The following is a 23,899-nucleotide window of genomic DNA, read 5'->3' on the forward strand; positions in this document are numbered from 1 at the left end:
GGAGAGGCCCTTGCAGACCCCTTTTCAGACTTCTGATTTCCAAAACTGTAAGATGACTGGTGTTGTCGTAAGTCCCTAAATGTGTGGTAATAACGTGACAACAGCAATAAGAAACTGACACAGATGGTAGGGATGAACAGCTGCTATCACAATTAAACAGACAGAGACAGGTGCTCAGAAATGTAATCACAAAGCTAAAGCTTTCATCCCTTAAAACAGTGGTTTTCAAAGGTGGTCCCCCAAACAGCAGAGTCAGCAGCACCAGGAACCTGGGAGTCAAGTTCCCAGGCCTCACCCAGACCCAGGATTCAGAAGCTTTGGGCGGGGGGGCGGTTGGGCTGGCAATCTGTGTTTTAAAAAGCCCTTCGGGTGGTTCTGGTGCAAGCTGGGGTTCACCTACAAGATGAGTGGCCTTGGCTAGCTCTTCAGGGATTAGGGGCACCTGTGTTTCCTTGGATGTGTGTATGTGTTTTCCTAGTGAACCTACAATTAAACTAGTTATGTCGTGGTTTATGTTGGCTTGGGATCTGGAAATAATGGGCAATCTAGGCTCCAAGATGGGCTCTGAAGGGGAAACGTGGTGGTGGGGAAGGCTAGAATTCAGTCTCCCTGTGTCTCTGGGTTCCCAGCCTCTTCATAGCCTATGCTGCATTAAAGAGACAGAGTAAGGCGGGACCGTGGGTACAGAACCCACGCGAGATCTCGCGAGATCCTGCACACTGCCCCTGCCTCACACGTTCTGCAGAAGGGGTGACTTTTCTGAGTTACACAAGGCAATCCCAAACTGGCTAGTTGGAAAGATATTCAGTTTGAAAACGTGAGTGTGGCCATCCCTTCCTGCCAGAGCTTAAAGTTATGCAATCACATAGACAGGGCTTTCAGTCCTGGGTCAGCCTTGGGTTAGCTGGATGATCTCCAAATCCTTCAGTGAAATGGGCATGCAGATAGTACTTCTCTGATAGATCGTTGAGAGGTTAAGTGAGATAATATCGGGGAAGGTCCCAGTGCAGGGACCTGAAACAAAGTAAATACTGAACACCATTGTGGTGAATTGTAATTGACTGTAGTTAATGACTATGCCAAAGCCTTTGACTGTGTGGATCACAATAAACTGTGGAAAATACTGAAAGAGTTGGGAATACAAGACCACCTGACCTGCCTCTTGAGAAACCTATATGCAGGTCAGGAAGCAACAGTTAGAACTGGACATGGAACAACAGACTGGTTCCAAATAGGAAAAGGAGTACGTCAAGGCTGTATATTGTCACCTGCTTATTTAACTTATATGCAGAGTACATCATGAGAAACGCTGGGCTGGAAGAAGCACAAACTGGAATCAAGATTGCTGGGAGAAATATCAATCACCTCAGATATGCAGATGACACTACCCTTATGGCAGAAAGTGAAGAGGAACTGAAAAGCCTCTGGATGAAAGTGAAAGAGGAGAGTGAAAAAGTTGGCTTAAAGCTCAACATTCAGAAAACGAAGATCATGGCATCTGGTCCCATCACTTCATGGCAAATAGATGGGGAAACAGTGTAAACAGCATCAGACTTTATCTTTTTGGGCTCCAATATCATTGCAGATGGTGATTGCAGCCATGAAATTAAAAGATGCTTACTCCTTGGAAGGAAAGTTATGACCAACCTAGACAGCATATTAAAAAGCAGAGATATTACTTTGCCAACAAAGGTCCGTCTAGTCAAGGCTATGGTTTTTCCTGTGGTCATGTATGGATGTGAGAGTTGGACTGTGAAGAAAGCTGAGCACCGAAGAATTGATGCTTTTGAACTGTGGTGTTGGAGAAGACTCTTGAGAGTCCCTTGGACTACAAGGAGATCCAACCAGTCCATCCTAAAGGAGATAAGTCCTGGGTGTTCATTGGAAGGACTGATGCTAAAGCTGGAACTCCAATACTTTGGCCACCTCATGAGAAGAGTTGACTCATTAGAAAAGACTCTGATGCTCAGAGGGATTGGAGTCAGGAGGAGAAGGGGATGACAGAGGATGAGATGGCTGGATGGCATCACTGACTCCATGGACATGAGTTTGAGTGAACTCCAGGAGTTGGTGATGGACAGGGAAGCCTGGTGTGTTGTAATTCATGGGGTCACAAAGAGTCGGACACGACTGAGCGACTGAACTGAACTAATTGTTATTAATTTCAATTAACAACAGTTGTTTACACCAACCCTGGAATCTCCTGTTTCCAGGCTTCTCACGTATAATGGATCCAATACACAAATTCACCTATGTAAGGGATTCAGTCTATTTCAAGTTCTGCTAACAATATCTCTGCTTGAGATTCCTCAAGACTCTGTGAAAAGGAAAAGTTTTCCTTTTTATAACCTGAGTGCGTTTCTCCTAGCTTCCCAGTAATGAAACTTTTCCACACAGCCTGGGCCTCCAGCTGGGTGTGTGTATGTGTGGAGAGGGGTTGCTCAGTGGACCTCAGCAGGGATATTCCCATCACCCCATACACCCCAAAACACACATGCAAGCTCAAACAGGGTGTGATGACCAAAAGGTCTTGCTCACAGGTCTTGGCCACCAAAGCTACTAGGTGGCATGTGCCCAAATCCTTACATAAGCTCTGCATTGCTGTAGGATGTGGCCATCAGGAAATCATTAGGCAGGTCATGTAAAGGTTTCCATGAAGGGGGAGGTTAAGCCTGCTAGGAATTGCTGCCAGGAGCCCCGAGGCAGTAGAGACAGAGGTGTTACAGACCTGAATTTGAGTTCCCTTACTCTCCGCCCCTCTGAACAGACCCATGAGGTGGAAGGTGCTACTGGGGCTCGTGTCCTTCCTCCTCCTCTGTCTCTATGGTCTTCCTTCTATGCTTTTAAGCCTTAAAGTCATCCCATGGATTCTTCTTTGCAAATTGAAAAAGCATAGCTTGCCTTGTAATAGGATATTTTGTTAAAGGGCTCCCTTCTCTCTCTGTGCTTTTAATATTCTTATTCTTTCTTTCTTTTTTATATCCTTTGGCCACACCCCGTGGTGTATGGGAACTTAGTTCCCTGACCAGGTCTTGAACTTGTACCCCTTACACTGGCAACAGAGAGTCTTAACCAATGGACCACCAGGGAAGTTCTGATTCAGATTACTTAAAAAAAAAAAAGCTTTTCTACTTCTTAAAAAATATGTAAATATAATAGAGGTTTGGTAAGGACCAGCTCCCAATATGTTGTAAAGACTACCACTTGACTCTTCCTTCGTGCTAGCTAGCATTTTAAATATTTTCCATTCATAAATCAACTGCATTTCACTATGAATTCTGGGGTTTTGTTTGTTTTTCTGCTGGGCAGCTGTTTTTTTTTTTTTCCCCCCTCTTTCATCTCATGATCTCATCCTTTTATTTTCTTCTCTCAGTTACATTAATGTGTATTTCACTGCTTTGAATGTCATACTGTTAATGGAATAATTTTATACTTTTATAAAGATCATAGTGAGTAGTCTGTTAATCTTACATTTTTAAAAGTGGGAACATTTAAAGAATAAAAACAAGGCGTTGTGTATTTGTTGTTCATAACAGAAATATTTGACTCCAACAGTCCTTGATACCATCAGTCTTTGAGTCCTATTTTATCTGGAAAATGAGCCTGTTTGTAGTATATACTTCATCAAGATCCTAAAGTTTGTAATATCAACTTATGGTATCAAAGTGGATATTAGACAGGCCTCGATGGTTGTATAGTAAGTCTCATTTTGTTTAATCTATTTCAACTAACCATCTTCCGTGATAAGCCCACAAGAACTCAAACACCTAACCTTCTGTTTTCTAATAGAGCTTTCTACACTCATTGCATGCATGCTAAGTTGCTTCAGTCATGTCTGACTCTTTGTGACCCTATGGAATGTAGCCTGTCAGGCTCCTCTGTCCATTGGATTCTCCAGGCAAGAATACTGGAGTGGATTGCCATTTCCTCCTGCAGGGGATCTTCCCAACCCAGGGATCGAACCTGCGTCTCTTTGGTCTCCTGAACTGGCAGGGGGGTTCTTTACCACTAGTGCCACCTGGGAAGCCCAGGCTTATACAGTGCTGTGTGTCAATTATATCTCAATACAACTGGAAGAAAAAACTTATCTAAATAAAAGGAAGTGACAAGAAGGAAAAAAAGGAGAACAAAAGCTCCACAAGGCCAGGAGAGCTTTTGTTTATGAAATCAAATCACACCGGATCCATGATCAAAGCATCACCTCCCGTGTGAACTGAAACCGCAGCTTCCCTCCTAAAGGCACATCCAAAGTGGGTGATGTCCAAAATGGCTGGGGGTTGTGTCACCATCTTGCCTCTTAGATTTCTTCCTAGAGGCTCATCTGTTCCCATTTTTAAAGACACGAGACTTTTCCAAAGAAGCCAAACTTCATTCCCCCACAGAGGCTATCAAAAGAATTTGACATCATTTTGAGATTTTGGATTGCCTACCTACCTACAGGGGATGAACAAGTTGCCTTTGAGGCAAGTCTCCTCACAGTGTGCTGGGTTATCAGTTGCAAGGCTTGTCCCCAGCATCCAGCAGCCTCCCAGCCCCAAGGTCTCTCCTGTCCACTGAACAAACCAAGTGAGTCAGATGAAGATCTTCCAGCTGGGGCTGGACCCTCCCTCCCCAGAAAGATCCAGGCAGGATGTCAGGGCCATTCCAACCCAGGCATGACTCAGTTCTTCCATGGCCTCCCCGTTTCGCTTGGATAGGCTGGTAGGTTGGTCTTCTTTGTGGAAATATGCACCTCTTCCTGCTCCAATTTCAAGAGGGAAAATCCCTTTTAAGAGGAATATTTAGAAGATTCTGTCATGGAATTCTTGCCATTACCCCAACTATCTCTCCTTCTCCCCAGTTTGGTGTCTGGATGTTTCTCTCTTACCCCAATTTTCTTTTCACTTTTTGAGGCCACGCTTGTGGGATCTTAGTTCCCTGACCAGGGATCGAACCCAGGCCCTCAGCAGTGGAAGCGTGGAGTCGTAAGCGCTGGGTCACCAAGGAATTCCCCCCAATTTTCTGAATTTGGGGTTATGAATCTAAAATTAGAGTCCAGAACCCATCAGTGTTATCAACAGAACTTTGCAATTATTTCTTTCAAACAAATATTTTTCCTGTTCAAATTTTTTTTTTTTTTCATCACAAAATAAAGTATCAACGAGTGTTTCTGTTTCAATGTAAGGTCTTTAAAACATGAAAGGACAGTTCACTTTTAACCTTACTGTTGGTGTGATATAAATAGCTTTTTTTTCTTTCTGATGATTTTAAAAGCTTACACAAAGCTGCAAAATGCTGAAGGAGGCACCTTGCTTCAGAGAAAGAGCACAGACTGACCCGCGTAACAAAAATACTCTGCAGGAAGTAGCCCATGGAGTCCCTGTTGATTTTCTCTTATGACTGTAACAATTGTTTTTCCTTAAAAAGAAGATAAAAAAAGAAAAGAATAACCTACCTACAACATTAATGTCATTTTCAGAGTTCTAGGATAAATCCGGAACAGAGCCATTTTTAAAGAAAAGGAAATAGGTTCCATTCTGGCAGTGGATCCCCTCCACTGATTTGCGTATTTCTTGCCATGATAAGCTGTAGAAGCTGCCTTGAGTTCATTCGGCAGATGGAAAACAGCAAGAAAAGAGCTAAGCATTCATAAGGACCACCATCTGAGGTTTGATTTCCCATAGAGACAAGAGAGTCCAACACACATCCCACAGAGCATGCCCATCAAACGCTCCCCTTCCAGATGCGTGAGAACACATGCGTGGAATAACAACCCCCTCCCCCCTGCCACACACACAACAACTGTGTCCTGGGGAGCCCCTGGGCACACACAGTTACAACTCAGCATGCTCCCAAGCCTTCAAGCTGCTACAGCCCCCAGCCAAGAAACTGCCAAAAAGATGCTCAAGCAGCAGTCCAAACCATCCTGACCTCTGGTACCCATGACCACTCCCCGTGAGCCCTGGGAACTCAGAGGAGACCCTGTGATGATGAGGCTGCTGAAAAAGCCCCAGGCAGTCAGTCAGCTCTCTGCCCATACTTAGCCTCACTCTTCTTTTTCTCTGAAACCATAAACCTCTTTGGGGAGGGTTCTGATAAGCCATGCTACCAGAAGTAATCATAGCAATGAGCAAAATTATGATGGGGACACTGTTCTAGCAGGACAATACTTTTTAAAATTATCTAATGTCCTCTTGGCTTTCTGGCTTTTTAAAAAATGTTTTCCATCCTTTTGTTATAAGTGGACTACTGTGCTTAAGCCAAGCAGGCAACAGAAAGCCCTGACTTTAAAGCCATTTGGCGATAACATATCTGAACAGCCCAGGGTGGACCCACTGTTATCCACAGATAATTAACTGAAACTTGGGGTGACTTGCCACTGGGAGTTTCCACAGGCAGAGTCATTCTCATGGTCCCGCTTGCTTTGGTAGCTGTGTCTTCTGTTTTTGCTAAGCCAGGGGCGGTTTGGATCTTCTCTCAATAAAATTCCGTGTTTTCGGGCAGAGGGACCTTGAATCCCTGCTTGGCCTCACAAAGACCTGCCACACGTGAGGTGTCCTCTCTCGTTTCTATAGGTCTGTTCTTTGATTCCTCTCTTGACTCTGAATGGCCATAGCCTGTACTGTTTCCTGGTCCCTTCCTTATTTGAGATAGCAATGCACTTTCTGCCATGAATGTCAGAATTAGTCCCTTTTTAATGTGCTTTTCAAAATGTGATGGTACTAAATCCACTAAAGGAGCAGAGTCCCCCTCTCTGGATGGGCCAGCCCTATGGGGACATTTCCGAGTCTCTCTTCCATCTCCCAACCTGCAAACTCCAGCCCACCCAGTCCTTTTGCTTGAGTCAAGCAGGTGGTCTCACCACTAGAGCCCCTCCTCCTCACACTTTCCGGCTCCCACCTCCATGCAGTGCCCATTCACGAAGCCACATCTCTCCTTATATTTGAAAATTCACCTTAAAGCCCACCACCTCTTCCAAGGAGCCTCCCCTGATAAAATGGGGATGAAGAACCCTCCAAAGCATGACTGACAAACTCCCAATAAACGAGAAAACACACACACACACACACACACACACACACACGCCCCACAACAAACAGAGACACTCACAAAGAGAGAGCATGACATATTCCCTACTTACAAGATGTATGCTCCTCTTAGGGCAAGGTGGTCAATTTTATACCAATACCCAATGAGTCATTTCAAAAAATGAGGTGTTTTTAACATTCTTGGGGGTTACTCGGTGAAATACGGCTGTGTGGTCTCTCCGCCACCAACCCTCCTCTTGCTTTAAATCTCTCTTCCTTCTCTTCTCAGCGTCTTTGATGCACAATTCCAAGGAACCACCTGGTGTGAGTGACATGGATGACGCTCAAGAAGCTGGTTCCTGCAATACCTCCTGGGTGGCACCTCGTGACTTCAGACAAGCCATCAGGAAGTTTTAATGACTCTGTGCCTGCATATTTCCTGGGCATGCATGTCTGCTATAGTGGGATGAGGAATCAAATCCCTCTAGAAAAGGTCCTGCTGAAAGATGGAGTGGGTGGGGGAGTGGGCAGGGTTCCTGACAAGACTCAAGGTCCAGCCTCAGATAAAGATGCCGTAGAGGATAAAGATGCTCTCTAAGGAGCAGTGGTCCTGAGGCCGTCCCATCAGGGGCAAAACCACACCTGCCTCCTCTTATCAATGCTGTCTCAGGGGTCAGTGTTGCGGCCACTCATTGGGGAGCTGAGGGACGTGTGGCATAAGAGAACCAGGACAAGGAGACACAGATGGAAAGGCAGTAGCTGGCGATTAGAACATGGCTTCAGACACCACGGCCACAGAAGCGGTCTAGCTACAAAGCCACGCGGTGCAATCTTGAAGCAAAACGGTATTGATTTTGTGGTTGTGAAAACGTACCTTCAACTGCAGAACTCAGTTTTATGACACCTTGAATAAAAACAAAAAGTCGCAGTTATAGAATGGACCCACATTACTTTGCCAGGCTTCGCACATTACACACATGCTTCAAATCTGGAGTTTTGTTGTTGTTGTTGTTGGCTTTTTGAGAATTTAAGTAAACAAACACCAGCGTCAAAAACGAAGTAATTTTCAGTCATTGGTTAAGCTTCATGAGTGTCTTCATCTCCCACTAGTATCACTTGCGAGCGTTTTTCACTAAATAAAGGATCGGCCATGTGTTTGGATGAAACAAAGGCCAAGTCTCAATAGTCTGACCGGCTATTTCTGTAGAGAAGTCATACTGGATGAAGGACTGATAAAACAACTCAGAGGACATCACGGCCTCGTATTTCCTACCTAAGCTGAGCATTGAGATCATCTAATAGGCGCCGGGACAGGTTTCTGCTGAAATGTGTAACAAGGCTTAGGGACTACGGTGTGATCTGGCAACTTCCTTCTCTGGGGTGGTTGGACCAGAGGCCATTCCTGGTCTCCCGTGTTTAGTGCTCCCATTCCCTGCAGATCAGTGGAGGGGCTGAGCTTGTCAAATTGTTCATGAAGCAAACAGACACTACCCTTGACTGGATATCCACGTGACTTTTCGGTGAACTGAAAGGTCAAAATACTAAACTAAAATAAATTAGACCTGGTCCAATAATTTGATTTTGAAAGTTCATTTTCTTCCGTGTAAGTCGTAAGTATAAACAATATTTCCCAAACTCTGTGTGATAGCCATGATACCTTAGGCTGAAAAAAAAAAAAAAGTCTGCAGTTTCACTGTGTGGAAAGTCTGGTTTTCTTTCAAATGGGAGGAGTCTCAAATTAAAAGTGGAAACAAACCGCTTTTCAATACTGGTAAACCAAACTGGTTATCAGCATGACCACCCACTGATTTTTAACAGATTCTATTCACAAAGAGACAAACTTGCTCTCTTTTATAACTTTCTGGAAAAAAAAACACTTTAAGTTACCAGTTGAATTTCATCTTTCTGGTGGAACCAGTCATATCTGGTCAATGTTTAACAAGGGGAAAAATATGCCTGTATTATGTATGTATATTATGGGTTTTACCAATATATGTGATGTGTAGTACACAATCTACATATCATAATAAAATATACAGTCTTATTTATTGCAGCTTCCATGCAGCCAACAGATTCTCACAGAAGACTTTTGCTGATTTGGACCAAACCGTGGGATTCACAGCCAGCAAATTAATCATGATTTGACAAAAATAATGCTCTGAATTGCATCCCAATTTGTTCTTTTCCCAGTAAATTCATTATCATTATATCTTTTATGTGATCTCTTGAACTATTAAACTGTTCAAGTTTTATAAATATTATTTTGATTAAGTTAAAACTCTTTTGATGTCAACACTATGAAAACACTCCCACTGTGGCCTATTTCAAGCTTCCAGCTTTGATGTCACTGGACATGGCTTTGGGAAGAGATGAATGATAGCAAAACCATCATGTAGTAAATATTTCACCACACAAGGATAGCAGATGTAAAGAACCCCAAAAGCATGGATAGTAAAATGTAGTCAAACAATCAGGAAGTAAAGATTTTAAGGTATTTATCACCTTTGTTTTAATATAATTATAACTGCATGTTTGTAATCATGGGTGTGTTTAATAATGGGTTTACAAAATTCCCCAAAATGTAACAGTTGGCTCTTGCAACCTGGTATGAACCAGGTCTGACACATCATGACCGTAACTGATGTTTCTTTTTCCTCATGCCTGGAGAAGAGAATCTTGACCTTCAGAATACTTTAAGTTATTCACAAAAGGAGTTATAATTTAACTGAACAAGCCAAATATGAATAAACTGAGCATTTACCATGATTTTGCCCATAATTTCACAACCTCTTAAACCTGTCATATGCAAAAGGATACTCTATATAGATCACCTTGGAAATAACAGTCATTGAGCACCAACTAGCAGCACACGCTAAATGGACTTGGTCATCTTTTGGTCAGGCAACCATTCCAAGAGGTATGAGTCATTGGCATAGTAAGCGATGATTCTGTCTTTTTTGAACCATAGAAGCTTTATGCAGGAAACCATCAGAGTATTGGTTTTTTTTTTTTTTTCACCTGTGTTTATTTTTGTGCATAACCATGGGTGTCAGCAACTGTCACTCAAGTGAAAGGACATCAGTGTGACCTAATCAGTGTGTGGAAACAGACTTGATGCAAAGAAAGCAAGGAAGTCTAAAGAATTTCTTATGGGAGATGTGGGTGGTGGTGGATGAGAGCTCAGGAATGTATTTATAGAGTGAGGGGGAAAAGATCTATTAAAAAACAAAAGTCTGACTTTAGAACTCTAATTATAAACATAATTTTAAATAGACACATGAGTTATTTGTTCCTCCATGTGAATTTCCCTTATGTTTTTTAAACCCCAAGTCCAGCTTTCCCCTATAGCAAGATAGGCTTTCATACTGCAAGGTAGTAACTACGTTATAGTGAAAATCTAGAATTGGCTAAATCTGGTTAGGGTACTAATATTAACATTATACAAAAACTTATAGAATGAAAAGATATTTCCTTTATCTTAAAATAGAAATATTTTAAAAAACATGAATATTTAAGAAATGATTGATGGTGCTGAAAAGCTACACATTCCACTGCTGACTTCTAGGACACACAACAGACATTATCTGGTGACTGGCTGATGCTGACATTGCCTGGAATTAAGGGTAAGCCATAACACATACATAAATATATATACACACATGAACGCTCCCGTCCTCCGCCACATTTAATTCTTCATAGTCTTCCGAAATGTTTTTTCCACCTGATGACTCACCTCAATTGATCTAAAGTAATTCTTAGGAGAAAGTGTCAGGTTAAAATAATTCATGCTAAAGTGTGAATGACTGGGGCTCACTAAAACCCTCCAATGACATCTCATTGTTTTTGAAATACTAGTTGAATCTTTAGCCCTGGCCATTGAGGCCTATGGGATGTATTCCTGCTTATTTTCTTACTACTTTTACTTCATTTCAGGTGACTTCCTCCCTCAAATGTTTTAACCACTTCATTTTTATCTTTGTGCTTTGCAGAGATAATTCCTTTTGGCCCCCTGCTCTACCCTCCTGGCACCTGCTGCTCCCTCCCTCCCAAACCACTGGATCTCCCCACAGCTAACTCTTTCTCTTCATTCAACTGTTAATTCAAATGTCACTTTCTCGAAGTCCTTCCTTGATTACCGTACTTAGAGCAGACCCAGTAAGAACTCACTGGCTTGTTTCTCTCTCTCTTTTTCAGAGACATCACTTTGCTGACAAAGGTCTGTCTAGTCACAGCTATGTTTTTTCCAGTAGTCATGTATGGATGTGAAAGTTGGACCATAAAAAAGGCTGAGCACCAAAGAATTGATGCTTTCGAACTATGGTGCTGGAGAAGACTCTTAAGAGATGCTTGGACAGCAAGGAGATCAAACCAGTCAATCCTAAAGGAAATCAACCCTGAATATTCATTGGAAAGACTGTTGCTGAAGCTGAAGCTCCAATACACGGCCACCTGATGTGAAGAGCCGACTCATTAGAAAAGACCCTGATGCTGGGAAAGATTGAAAGCAGGAGGAGAAGGGGACAACAGAGGATGAGATGGTTGGATGGTGTCACTGACTCAATGGACAAGAATTTGAACAAGCTCTGGGACATAGTGGAAGACAGGGAAGTCTGGCATGTTACATGCCAGACTTCCCTGGGGTTGCAAAGAGCTGGACACAATTTAGGGACTCAACAACAACAAAATTACTACTAAAATTATCTTTTTGGTTTATTATTTGGTTCTTTGTTCTGGGGTGTCTTCCTCATTACAACACCAGCAGAAAGAGAGCAGGAATCTGGTCTTTCTTGCTTGCTGCTGTAACTCCGTTAACTAGAACAGTGCCTGGCATACAGTAATTACTTAAAATATTTATCAAATGAAAAAGCGATCGTTCCCAAGTGTTTCCAGGTGTCAGAAAAGAAAATTTGATCTGTCCTAGCAAGTATAATTCAATAGTGGATATCACTGAGCAGAATACTAGATTTTACTATTTTGACCAATGACTATTTCTATTCAGAGACTGGTCTTCATGGAGGTTAGTGAACACTGATGTGTGGAGTGAAGATACATAAGTTACAGCAGAGATTTAGGCTTCAGGATTATAATGTTAGAAAGTCCCAAAGAAGTAAGTTTATCAGTGTTAGGACTAGGGTTGGAGAAAAGATTGTGCTCTACGTAGACTTCAAGGAATATTAGCTTATTGATTTTATATCCAAATGTCTCTAGAATCTGTAGTTTCTTGCCTTTACTGTCATTGTGCTCAGTTGCTCAGTCGTGTTCGACTCTTTGCGACCCCATGGACTGTAGCCCCCCCAGGCTCCTCTGTCCATGGGATTTCCCAGGCAAGAATACTGGAGCGGGTAACCTTTCCCTTCTCCAGGGGATCTTCCCAACCCAGGAACTGAACCCAGGTCTCGCACATTGCAGGTGGATTTTTTACCATATGAGCCACCAGGGAAGTCCAACCCTGGGCCAAATTGTCACAGTAATGTTCACATAAATCTGTATGATAAGGTATATGTAGAGAAAGAGGAACTAAGAAAGAACCATTCAGTTTTTAATAATCTCCTTCCAATGTACTCTTATACTGCAGCTGGAACAATCTTTTCAAAAGGCAAGTCCAATTATGTGATATCCCTTACCTTTGAAAAGTCTTCAGTGGCGCTTCATTATTTTTAAGATGAAACCCTTTATTCGAAAGCCTTAACATGATTTGCAAAGCCCTGCATGATGTCACCCAGAGTGGAATAAAAATGGTCACAAATCCTTGGTACACCTCCCATAGAGAGATGGGGGTTATGCCCCCTTTTCTTGAATGAGGGCAGCTCTGAGACTGCTTTGACGATTAAAGTACAGCATCAGTGATGCCCGCCTCATGTTTGTGCCCAGGCTTTATGAAACAGGCGGCCTCTTTTTTTCTGTCTCTTGGAGCCCTCCCTCTGGAAATCCTGACATACCAGGTTGGAAGCCCTTGGACTGCCCTGATGGAAAGACCAGGTGGAGACATTCTGGCAAACAACATCCAGTGAGGGAAGAAGCTAGAAGGCCTTGAGAAGACTGCTGGTGACAGCTCGGAGGACGGGAAAACGGCCACTGTCCCTCCCAGATTGGGAGACTGCAGGAAGCACACTCTTCTGATGTTGAGACAGAACGCTTGGCAACACTATCCCCTGCAGTAACGTGGAAACTACAAATATTCCTGATGAATTTATAGATTTTAGAAAGATTTCCCGGTAGAATGCTTAAAATGCCATTGGTTCTTTAAAACGTGTCATATGATAAAATATAGATAAAGATGAGGTTTTTTTTTTAAGGACCTGTTCAGTTTTCAAGCGAAATTTAGAGAAAAATAGAGCTAGTACTTGTTGGTTTAAAAAAGATGAAAGGATTTCACATTCCTAATCTTTTCAAAGGCAGAAGTCTCTCAACCTAGAAATTGATATTGGAGAACATCTCAAGGGGGTGGCCAGAAGAACCTTTTTTTTGTAACTTCAGAAAAACTTAAGTATATGCCTCACAAAGCTTCTAAAAGACACAAATGCTTCTGAGGATCCTCAGGGTGGGGTCCCCACAGCACCCTGACTGAGCCCAGGCCAAAGCAGGGATTGTCTTGAGGAGAATTGAGGATGTATGTTTTGTCTAACAGAGTGAAGTCTAATAAGATTCATAGGAAGGAAGTCTAATAAGATTTATAACTTGGAAGGTGAAACCAAGCATTTTCAGGGTGGTGGCCACAACTGCTGAGAGTCTGGGAGCAGGACTGGGCCCCCCAAGTTAAGGAACAAGCAGTATGTGGATTTCAGAACTGCTGGATGCCAGTGATGGCTCTGTGCCTCTTGTTCCCCCACTGTTTGAATGAACATGCTCAATGCATTGATCTCACCCCTGTGTTATTTATCTCACCTCTGTGTTATCAGTATATGCTGGGTGTATGTGTGTGTGTGTGTGTGTGTGTGTGTGTGTGTGTGTGTGTGTGTGGTGGGGCTATGATATACATTTCATTTCAGTTCACAAGTCTTTATATTGAGAGAAACTGTATCAGAGAACTACATCAAAGGTGCCTTATCAGCACTTGACCCTTACTTTGTTATTTTTTAAAAACTAATTTATGTATTTATTTACTGCCTGCACCCCAAGGCGTGTGGGATCTTAGTTCCATGACCAGGAATTGAACTCGAGACTCCGGCATTGAAAGCACAGAATTTTAATTACTGGACCACTAGGGAAGTCCCTTGATCATTATTTAGATGGTCAGAATCTGGACCTCAAACTTGAACTTCATGCCCTAAGGAGATGACATTTCTGGACGGCTTTAGGAATAAGGATATTTTGCATACAGGGGAATGTAAAGAGTTTGTGTCTGATGGTGAACCATGGCTGACTAAAGATGACCACAAATTATTTGAAAGGGTTCACGTTGAGAACACTTGTTTATCTTGACCCAGGTGGGTCCTGTGACTGTTCTGACCAATATAATACCTTTGAAATGATGCTATCTGGCCAGACCTTAATACTTTCTGTCTCCTGGGCACTCTCTCTGGGAGCCCTGAGCTGCCACGTCAGATGCCTTGAAGCTGCAGTATTGCAGGGGCCACTTATGGGTGCTCAACAGCCTCAGCTGAGCATACTCTTCCAGACACTGAAACCAAGGTAGCAGCGTTAGTCATTCATTTGTGTCTGACTCTGTGACTCCATGAACTGTAGCCATCCAGGCTCCTCTATCCCTGGGATTCTCCAGGGAAGAATCCTGGAGTGGAATGCCATCCCCTTCTCCAGAGGATCTTCCTGACCCAGGGATCGAACCCATGTCTCCTGCATTGCAGGCAGATTCTTTACCACCCGAGCTACAAGGAAGATCCTGAAACCAAGGTACCAGTTGAATAATTCCATCCTGGATCTCCTAGACAGCCCAACCTCCAGTTGAATGTGAAACAGAAGAATCACCCAGGTGAACCCCATGTAAGTTCATGTCCCATAAGATGGTAGGATAAAAATAAAGGGGTTGTTTATCAGCTCCTTTGCTATACTTTGCAGTCATAGCAACAGGTAACTGAACTTGAGCTCCAATTCTCTGACCTTACCTGGCATCTCAGCCCCTAATAATCTGTACTCTGGTCATACCACCCTTCCAGTTCTTTTAATATTAACAGGTGCATTCCCTCACTTTTCTTGATCTTCCAGCTCTTAGCTTATGATGATTTTCTCAGGGAGGTTCACCCTGACCCTTTAAAATTAGTTTCTTTGTTCCAGCAGATTCTCCTGCAAGAACTGTGTTCCTTTTGGAGCAGTTATCTCTGTGATTATTTCATGAATGCCAGCCTCCACTTCTAGACTGTGAGCAAGCCTCTTTGATCATCACTGATTTTCAGAGTCCAGTAGTATGTCTACACATAAGCAGTGAATAAATATTTAAGCAGATGAACTTAGAATTATTTGATGCAGCAGATAAGGACTCACTCTTCACCAGCGCCTTTAATAACTGTGTCACTATTCTTCCTGAAAGATGATGCTGTGAAAGTGCTGCACTCAATATGCCAGCAAATTTGGAAAACTCAGCAGTGGCCACAGGACTGGAAAAGGGCAGTTTTCATTCCAGTCCCAAAGAAAGGCAATGCCAAAGAATGCTCAAACTACTGCACAATAGTACTCATCTCACACGCTAGTAATGCTTAAAATTCTCCAAGCCAGGCTTTCAGCAATATGTGAACCGTGAAATTCCAGATGTTCAAGCTGGTTTTAGAAAAGGCAGAGGAACCAGAGATCAAATTGCCAATATCCGCTGGATCATCGAAAAAGCAAGAAGAGTTCCAGAAAAACATCTATTCCTGCTTTATTGACTACGCCAAAGCCTTTGACTGTGTGGATCACAAGAAACTGTGGAAAATTCTAAAAGAGATGGGAATACCAGACCACCTGACCTGTCTCTTTAGAAACCTGTATGCAGGTCAGGAAGCAACAGTTAGAACCGGACATGGAACAACAGACTGGTTCCAAATAGGAAAAGGAGTACGTCAAGGCTGTATATTGTCATCCTGCTTATTTAACTTATATGCAGAGTACATCATGAGAAACGCTGGGCTGGATGAAGCACAAGCTGGAATCAAGATTGCCAGGAGAAATGTCAATAACTTCAGATATACAGGTGACACCACCCTTACGGCAGAAAGTGAAGAAGAACTAAAGAGCCTCTTGATGAAAGTGAAAGAGGAGAGTGAAAAAGTTGGCTTAAAGGTCAACATTCAGAAAACAAAGATCATGGCATCTGGTTCCATCACCTCATGACAAATAGATGGGGAAACAGTGGAAACAGTGGCTGACTTTATTCTTCTGGGCTCCAAAATCACTGCAGATGGTGACTGCAGCTATGAAATTAAAAGATGCTTACTCCTTGGAAGGAAAGTTATGACCAACCTAGACAACATATTAAAAAGCAGACACATTACTTTGTCAGCACAGGTCCATCTAGTCAAGGCTGTGGTTTTTCTAGTAGTCATGTATGGATGTGAGAGTTGGACTATAAAGAAAGCTGAGTGCCGAAGAATTGATGCTTTTGAACTGTGGTGTTGGAGAAGACTCTTGAGAGTCCCTTGGATTGCAAGGAGATCCAACTAGTCCATCCTAAGGGAGATCAGTCCTGGATGTTCATTGGAGGGACTGATGTTGAAGCGGAAACTCCCATACTTTGGCCACCTGATGCGAAGAGCTGACTCACTTGAAAAGACCCCGATGCAGGGAAAGATTGAGGGCAGGAGGAGAAGGGGACGACAGAGGATGAGATGGCTGGATGGCATCACTGACTCGATGGACGTGAGTCTGAGTGAACTCCGGGAGTTGGTGATGGACAGGGAGGCCTGGCATGCTGCAGTTCATAGGGTCACAAAGAGTCAGACACAACTGAGCGACTGAACTGAACTGATTCTTTCTCATACATTGTGGACTTTTGGATTCAAAGCCATTGCAACTGGGGAAAACTAAGTCACTTTAGTTGTGTCCAACCCTTCTTGACCCTATGGACTGTAGCCCGTCTGGCTCTTCTGTCCATAGGCATTCTCCAGCAAGAATACTGGAGTGGGTTGCCATGCCTTCCTCCAGGGGATCTTCCCAACCCAGGATCTAACCCACATCTTCTATGTCTCCTGCGTTGGCAGGCGGGTTCTTTACTACTAGTGCCACCTGGGAAGCCCAGTGTGACTTAACATCTGTCTGTGACAGCAGCTCAGCACAAATAAAGTTGCTGAAGTTCCTTTTGGTCATCTCTGTGCAAAAAAAGGAAGTTGAAGATTGGTTCTGGGCGTGTGTGGGCATAGGAGAGCAGAGGAAAAGAAAACAGACAATCAGTGTTCTCACATTTATGTCTTGGCTGGAAATTGGGGAGCTCTCCTGAGAATCGAAAGGATGGTAACTCAGCTTTCTAAATGATTTCTAAATTTAAGTTTTGAAATAATTTCTTACTGGATTGTGAGCTCTTCTCTGCTTTACCGTTTCATCCAAAACTGTGGCCGGAAAAATAATGGGAGGGCTGATGTCTGGGTGAAAGATTCTATATCTTCTATTACCTCTGCTTGCAAGACTATTTTCTGAATATCTAGTTTGCAGTCTACTGTTTTTTTCTTTTTTTAAATGTATTTCTCTACTTATTGAGTCTTGCGCATGTGGGAAATAGATGGATCCACTGGAAACTGTCTTTCTTAAAAATCTTCTGCTGTTTCCTTAAGTCCTTTGTCATTTTTGCTGTATGTGAAATAAGGTCCTTATAAATGTCCTTAAAACGTCTATTTCATAATTTTAAAAGGCTTTTCCTTTGCCTTGTATAGTTATCTTAACAGCAGTCCTCAAATGGGCTGGTGTACAATAAACTTTTTTAGTTTTATTTTTGATTGTTTAATGTTAGCTGAACTGCACAGCTTGTAGGACCTTTGTTCCTGGACTAGGGATCAAACCGGATCCACAGCAGTGAAAGCCCAAGTCTTAACCACTGGATTGCCAGGGAATTCCCTTCAGTTTCTCTCTTTATTTCATATTGGAGTTCCCCAATGGTTCCGCTGGTAAAGAGTCCACCTGCAATGCAGGAGACGTAGGTTCCATTCCTGAGTGGGGAAGATCCTCTGGAGGAGGAAAGGGAAATCCACTCTAGTATTCTTGCCTGAAAAAGCCCTTGGACAGAGGAACCTGGCGGGCTATAGTTCAAAGGGTCTCAAAGAGTTGGACAGGACTGAGTACTCCAAAAGATAGCCAATTAACAATGCTGTCATAGTTTCAGGTGGACAGCAAACGGACTCAGCCATACATATACATGCATCATTCTCTCCCAAACTCCCCTCCTATCCAGGCTGCCACATAACGTTGAGCAGAGTTCCCTATGCTGCATACCTACTATATATATATTTTTAACGAGAGTTTAGTAGGGCTCCGATAAACTGCCAACATCCGTTGGATCATCAAAAAAGCTAGAGAATTCCAGAAAAACATCTACTTCTGTTTTACTGACTATGCCAAAGCCTTTGACTGTGTGGATCACAACAAACTGGAAAATTCTTAAAGAGATGGGTCAGACCACCTGATCTGTCTCCTGAGAAATCTGTATTCAGGTCAAGAAGCAACAGTTAGAATTGGACATGGAACAACAGACTGGTTCCAAATCTGGAAAGGAGTATGTCAAAGCTGTATACTGTTACCCTGCTTATTTAACTTATATGCAGAGTACATCATGAGAAATGCTGGGCTGGAAGAAGCACAGGCTGGAATCAAGATTGCTGGGAGAAATATCAATCACCTCAGATATGCAGATGACACTACACTTAGGGCAGAAAGTGAAGAGGAATTAAAAAGCCTCTTGATGAACGTGAAAGAGGAGAGTGAAAAAGTTGGCTTAAAGCTCAACACAGAAAACTAAGATCATGGCATCTGGTCCCACCACTTCATGGCAAATAGGTGGTGAAACAATGGAAACAGTGACAGACTTTATTTTGGGGGGCTCCAAAATCACTGCAGATGGTGATTGCAGACATGAAATTAAAAGACACTTGCTCCTTGGAATACTTATGACCAACCTAGACAGCATATTAAAAAGCAGAGACATTACTTTGCCAACAAAGGTCCGCCTAGTCAAGGCTATGGTTTTTCCAGTAGTCATGTATGGATGTGAGAGTTGGACTATAAAGAAAGCTAAGTGCCGAAGAATTGATGCTTTTGAACTGTGTTGTTGGAGAAGATTCTTGAGAGTCCCTTGGATTGCAAGGAGATCCAACCAGTCAATCCAAAAGGAAATCAGCCCTGAATATTCATTGGAAGGACTGATGCTGAAGTTGAAACTTCAGTACTTTGGTCACCTGATGTGAAGAACTGACTTATCTGAAAAGACCCTGATGCTGGGAAAGACTGAAAGCCAGAGAAGGGGACGACAGAGGATGAGATGGTTGGATGGCATCACCGACTCAATGGACATGAGTTTGAGTACGTTCTGGGAGTTGGTGATGGACAGGGAGCCTGGCGTGCTGCAGTCCATGGCGTCTCAAAGAGTAGGACACGACTGAGCGACAGAACTGAAAACTGAATCAGATTTCCATGTACACATACTATTCATAATATAATTTAAAAGAAAACACTCCCTAAATGGCAGGGCTACTATGTAGACAGACATATTCCTCATCATCTGAGCGGGTCCACAAACTCTGGGACGTCGCCCATGTCCACGGTTCTGATTTGTATCCCCATCCCTGCGCGCACAATACTGTACTTGTCCCTTTTGAACATGTAACAGATTAAAGAGCTGGGCAGGAGGCAGATGCAGAAACACCTTTGATCTCTCATCCTTGGGGGTTAAGGGAGGGCAGACACCTGGCGGCTGCTGAGCCGGAAACAAAACACAGGCGGGACTGGAATTACCTTCAAGGGAGCCGCAGCTCCGCGGAGGAGGCAGCTGGACGCCCCGCGTGGGCGCGAGGGGAGGAGGGCCAGTGTTGGGCTGAGGACGCTAGAGCCCCAGCGAGGTGAAATCCGGCTAGCCGGGGGCTGCTTACATTCCTTAGGCAGAGGATTGGGAAGATCAGGCAGCTGCATTGAGCAAAAAATTGAAGTCATTCTTTTGCAAATAGTATTGCAAAACGTTCAGCTGTGCGCAATTGCTGAAAGGCAATTTTGATGGCAATTCAGGAAGCTTTCAAAGAAAGGATGTTTTTCAACTTTTTTTTTTTCTCTCCTTAGCGAAACTCTCTTTATTAGGGATTTCACCTTTGCAACAGGATGCTGTGAAGGGTCTTAGCCAAAACAGGATCTGGAGCATTTCCTGTGATCTTTGGTGAAATCGCATTGCCCCCTGGCGTTTGCGTGCTGTGTTACAGCTTCACGCTGAAAGCCCAGAGAATGCCAATCAAGTCGTTCAAGGAGGCTGCTTCCAGTCTTTCCCGCGGTCCGAGAACATAGAGTGGTTTGACAAGACAAGGAATGAAAATTTAAAATTCAGATTCTTAGGACTTCCCTGGTGGTCCAGTGGCTAAGACTCTGTGCTCCTACTGCAGGAGGCCGGGGTTTGGTCCCTGGTCAGGGAACTAAATCCCACATGCTGCAATTAAGACCAGCGCAGCCAAATAAGTAGCTAAATAAAAAAATAAAATTCAGGTTCTTTTCTTCTGTACCCTCTGCAGCATCTTCTGAGATTTGCAAGTGGCTCTTGAAAGAAATTTATCAGATGATAATCCGCCACTTTTTTTTTTGGTATGTAAGTTTTCATGTGAGTGACTGTTTCACACCCTTTTTTTTCAGAACAAACTCCAATATCTCCTGTGTTGTAAAACCTTTCCTGGAATCTGCTCCCTGTTTTGTACAAACCTGAACTTTCCCACCTTTCTGCCGTCATGTTTCTTTCTCTGATAGAAACTTGAAATCGAGGATTACACCTGATTTGTTTGTATTCACTGTGACCAGCAAGGTGCCTGGCAGCCAGTATATGTCAACAAAAAGTGTGTTGTTTGTTGGTTGCATGTAACAATGCTGCTCACAAAAGGATCAACTACACTTCCTAATCAACAGCAACTGAATATCACTATGCCTACAGAGTTGGAGGAAGGAGAACGGTCCTTGCACAGGCACAGTGTCCAATTATGGAGGAGAATGGTTAGAATAACCTAAGATTAGACTATCTCTACCTCTAATAAATGGCTTCCCTGGTGGCCCAGAGGGTAAAGCATCTGCCTCCAATGCAGGAGACCCGGGTTCGATTCCTGGGTCGGGAAGATCCCCTGGAGAAGGAAATGGCAATCCACTCCAGTATTCTTGCCTGGAGAATCCCATGGACGGAGAAGCCTAGTAGGTTACAGTCCACGGGGTTGCAAAGAGTCGGACACGACTGAGTGACTTCACCTTCACCTCTAATAATCTACAAAAAATCATTCAAACTTCTGTTTCTTCCCCCGATGAACCTCTGCTCTAGAAAGATCATGAGCATATTCATTGTCACCAATTTAATAACAAGTTTCTTGGGGCAGACATTTCTAGGAGTAAGTGCAGTTTCTGAATGATGTTCTTGAAGATGCGGAGGCATGTTGACTGAGGCCATTGTCTGTCCCTGAACTGAGCGACAATGAACAGATCTGGGGTCTAGGGCAGGTTATGGGTATTGAGGGGCAGTCTATTTAAAGGAATAGGAACTGTGAATCAAGGGTGCCTCTGCTTGAGTATGATGTATACATAGATGTCACCTTAGGGCAGAGAAATGATCAGATCTGAAGATTCTATTATATTAGGATGGGTGGAGAGGCTGATGCTATTAGCAAGACTGCTTTTTAGGTTATAATATTGTCATATTAACACTAATCCATAAAAGCTCCTTGAAGTCATTTATTATGCTTTTATTTAGTTAAAATAAAAAAATTTCAAGGAAGGAGGCCCTTGTAACAAGAGGCACAATTCATGGTTGTTAAAAGCTTGTGGGTTTTTTTTTTTTTTTTTAATTATTACATGCTAGTGACTTTACTTTTTATTGGTTTTGGCCTCACTCTGAAGCTTGCGAGATCCCCTGACCAGGGATACAACCCAGCTCCCCCACCCAGTGGAAACGTGGAGTCCTCACCACTGGACTGCCAGGGAATTCCCAAGAGCTGGAATTTTGAATAGGTACAAATATTGACTGGGTCACTGACCAGCCACTTGACCTGGGAAAAGCCTCTAAACTTTTCTATGTCTCAGTTTCCTCAATGATCAAAACGAGGCTGGTGCTGGTAAACATCTCTAGTGTTTACTGCTGAGGAGGACCATGTGAATTTCCCATTATGAGCAGCTAAGGGGAGATTAAAAAAAAAATTCTTACTGTTGAAGAAATCCATTCTATGAGACATCATTCATGTCCTACTCTTTGCGGCCCTGTGGACTCTAGCCCACCAGGCTCTTCCCTCCATGGTATTCTTGCAGACAAGAATACTGGAGTGGGTAGTCATTCCTTTCTCCAGAGGATCTTCCTGACCCAGGGATCAGGCCCAGATCTCCTGCATTGCAGGTCTCTTCTTACCCATTTGAGCCACCAGGGGAGCCCCTGAGACATCATTAAAACCCCCAAATACAAAGGAATATACTAGGTAACAGAACTGTAATAGAGCACAGCTAAGGGCTTCAAGGTAGTTGCTCTGCACCACCTACTCTGTTACCAGGCAAACAGGTACCATTAGTGGTCTTGCTCAGCCATTGGTCAGTGCTGCAGTGGGCCCTTCCCCCAAGTGACCAACTGACAGTGAGTGGCTGTTAGTGGCCCTGCTCAGCCATTGGTCAGTGCTGCAGTTGGCCCCACCCACAAACAAGCAACTGTCCATAGATGACCGTTAGTGGCCCACGCAGCCAAAGGTTGGTGGAGCAGTGGTTGCCATGTGGAGAATCAGGTAAGAGGCAGATCCTCTCTTTCTCCCTGGGGGGCCACCAGTTCACCTGGCCTTGGGCCAATGGGTGAGCTGGGGGCCCAGGGAACAGGCCCCAGGGGGCTGGGTCCTGCAGAGCTCCAGAGCCCTCACCAGGGTCACCCACTTGCTGAGCCCAGGCCTTGAGGCAGTGGTGAACCTCTCCCTCAGCCCTGCCTCTGTGACCTAATGGCAGTGGCCGCCTGTATAGGTCACAGTCTGAGGGACCTGCCCCTGCTGTGCAGGCGGCCTGAGGAGCCTGAGGGCCAGTTGGGTCCTGGGCTTCTGGCTCCCTCAGTGATAGCGGCTGGGCAGGCTCTGGGGACCCAGCCCTGAGGACACCACCAGCTGAGCTCTGCCTCCTCTCAGCCAGGACTGGGCCTCAGAAGGGTAAAGTTGTGTCTGGGGACTGTGTCCTTTCTTGTCAGAACAGAGAATAACATTTGTTTGGTGGAGGTTTACATAAACATTGTTACCTGACCATGAAAATGAGTGTTAGTCGCTCAGTGGTGTCAACTTTTTGTGACCCCATGGACTGTAGCCTGCCAGGCTCCTCTGTCCATGGAATTCTCCAGGCAAGAATACTGGAGTGGAGTGCCATTCCCTTCTCCGGGGGATCTTCCCAACCCAGGAATTGAACCCTGGTGTCCTGCATTGCAGGCAGATTCTTTATCATCTGAGCCACCAGGGAAGCCCAGTAAGAGGGTATATAAGCCTCAAATTCTAACTAATACCTCCTTGAGTGATATTTTCCTGTGAATTCCCAGAGGCACTTGAATTAAAATTGTGTTTTTTCCCCTAGCTAATCTGTCTTTGGTCAGTTTAATTTGCAGGCCTCCAAGAACAGAGCATAAGAGGGTAGAGGGGAAATATTTCCTCCCCAACACATTCCTATATGACTTTGGCCAAATATTGTACTGTACTATGCTAAATCTCTACAAGGTGCCTCAGAACTAGCTTGGCACCTTGCTTCAGAATATCCTCAGTTTACGGAGCTGTGGCAAACTTGAGTCCACCATAAATGAGCAA

General features: G+C 43.7%; 1 protein-coding gene across 1 annotated transcript in view; it reads right to left on the reverse strand.

The window, feature by feature from the left end:
* The window catches only part of DLGAP1 (DLG associated protein 1), a 299,073-nt gene that overhangs the window by 83,145 nt on the left and 192,029 nt on the right, over positions 1–23,899 (reverse strand). The window contains exon 5 of the mRNA XM_052660275.1: positions 7,882–7,911. Coding sequence (XP_052516235.1) covers positions 7,882–7,911 — 30 coding nt within the window. The remainder of the gene's footprint in view (positions 1–7,881; positions 7,912–23,899) is intronic.

This window comes from Budorcas taxicolor, chromosome 22, assembly GCF_023091745.1.
Source record: "Budorcas taxicolor isolate Tak-1 chromosome 22, Takin1.1, whole genome shotgun sequence".
Classification (NCBI taxonomy): domain Eukaryota; kingdom Metazoa; phylum Chordata; class Mammalia; order Artiodactyla; family Bovidae; genus Budorcas; species Budorcas taxicolor.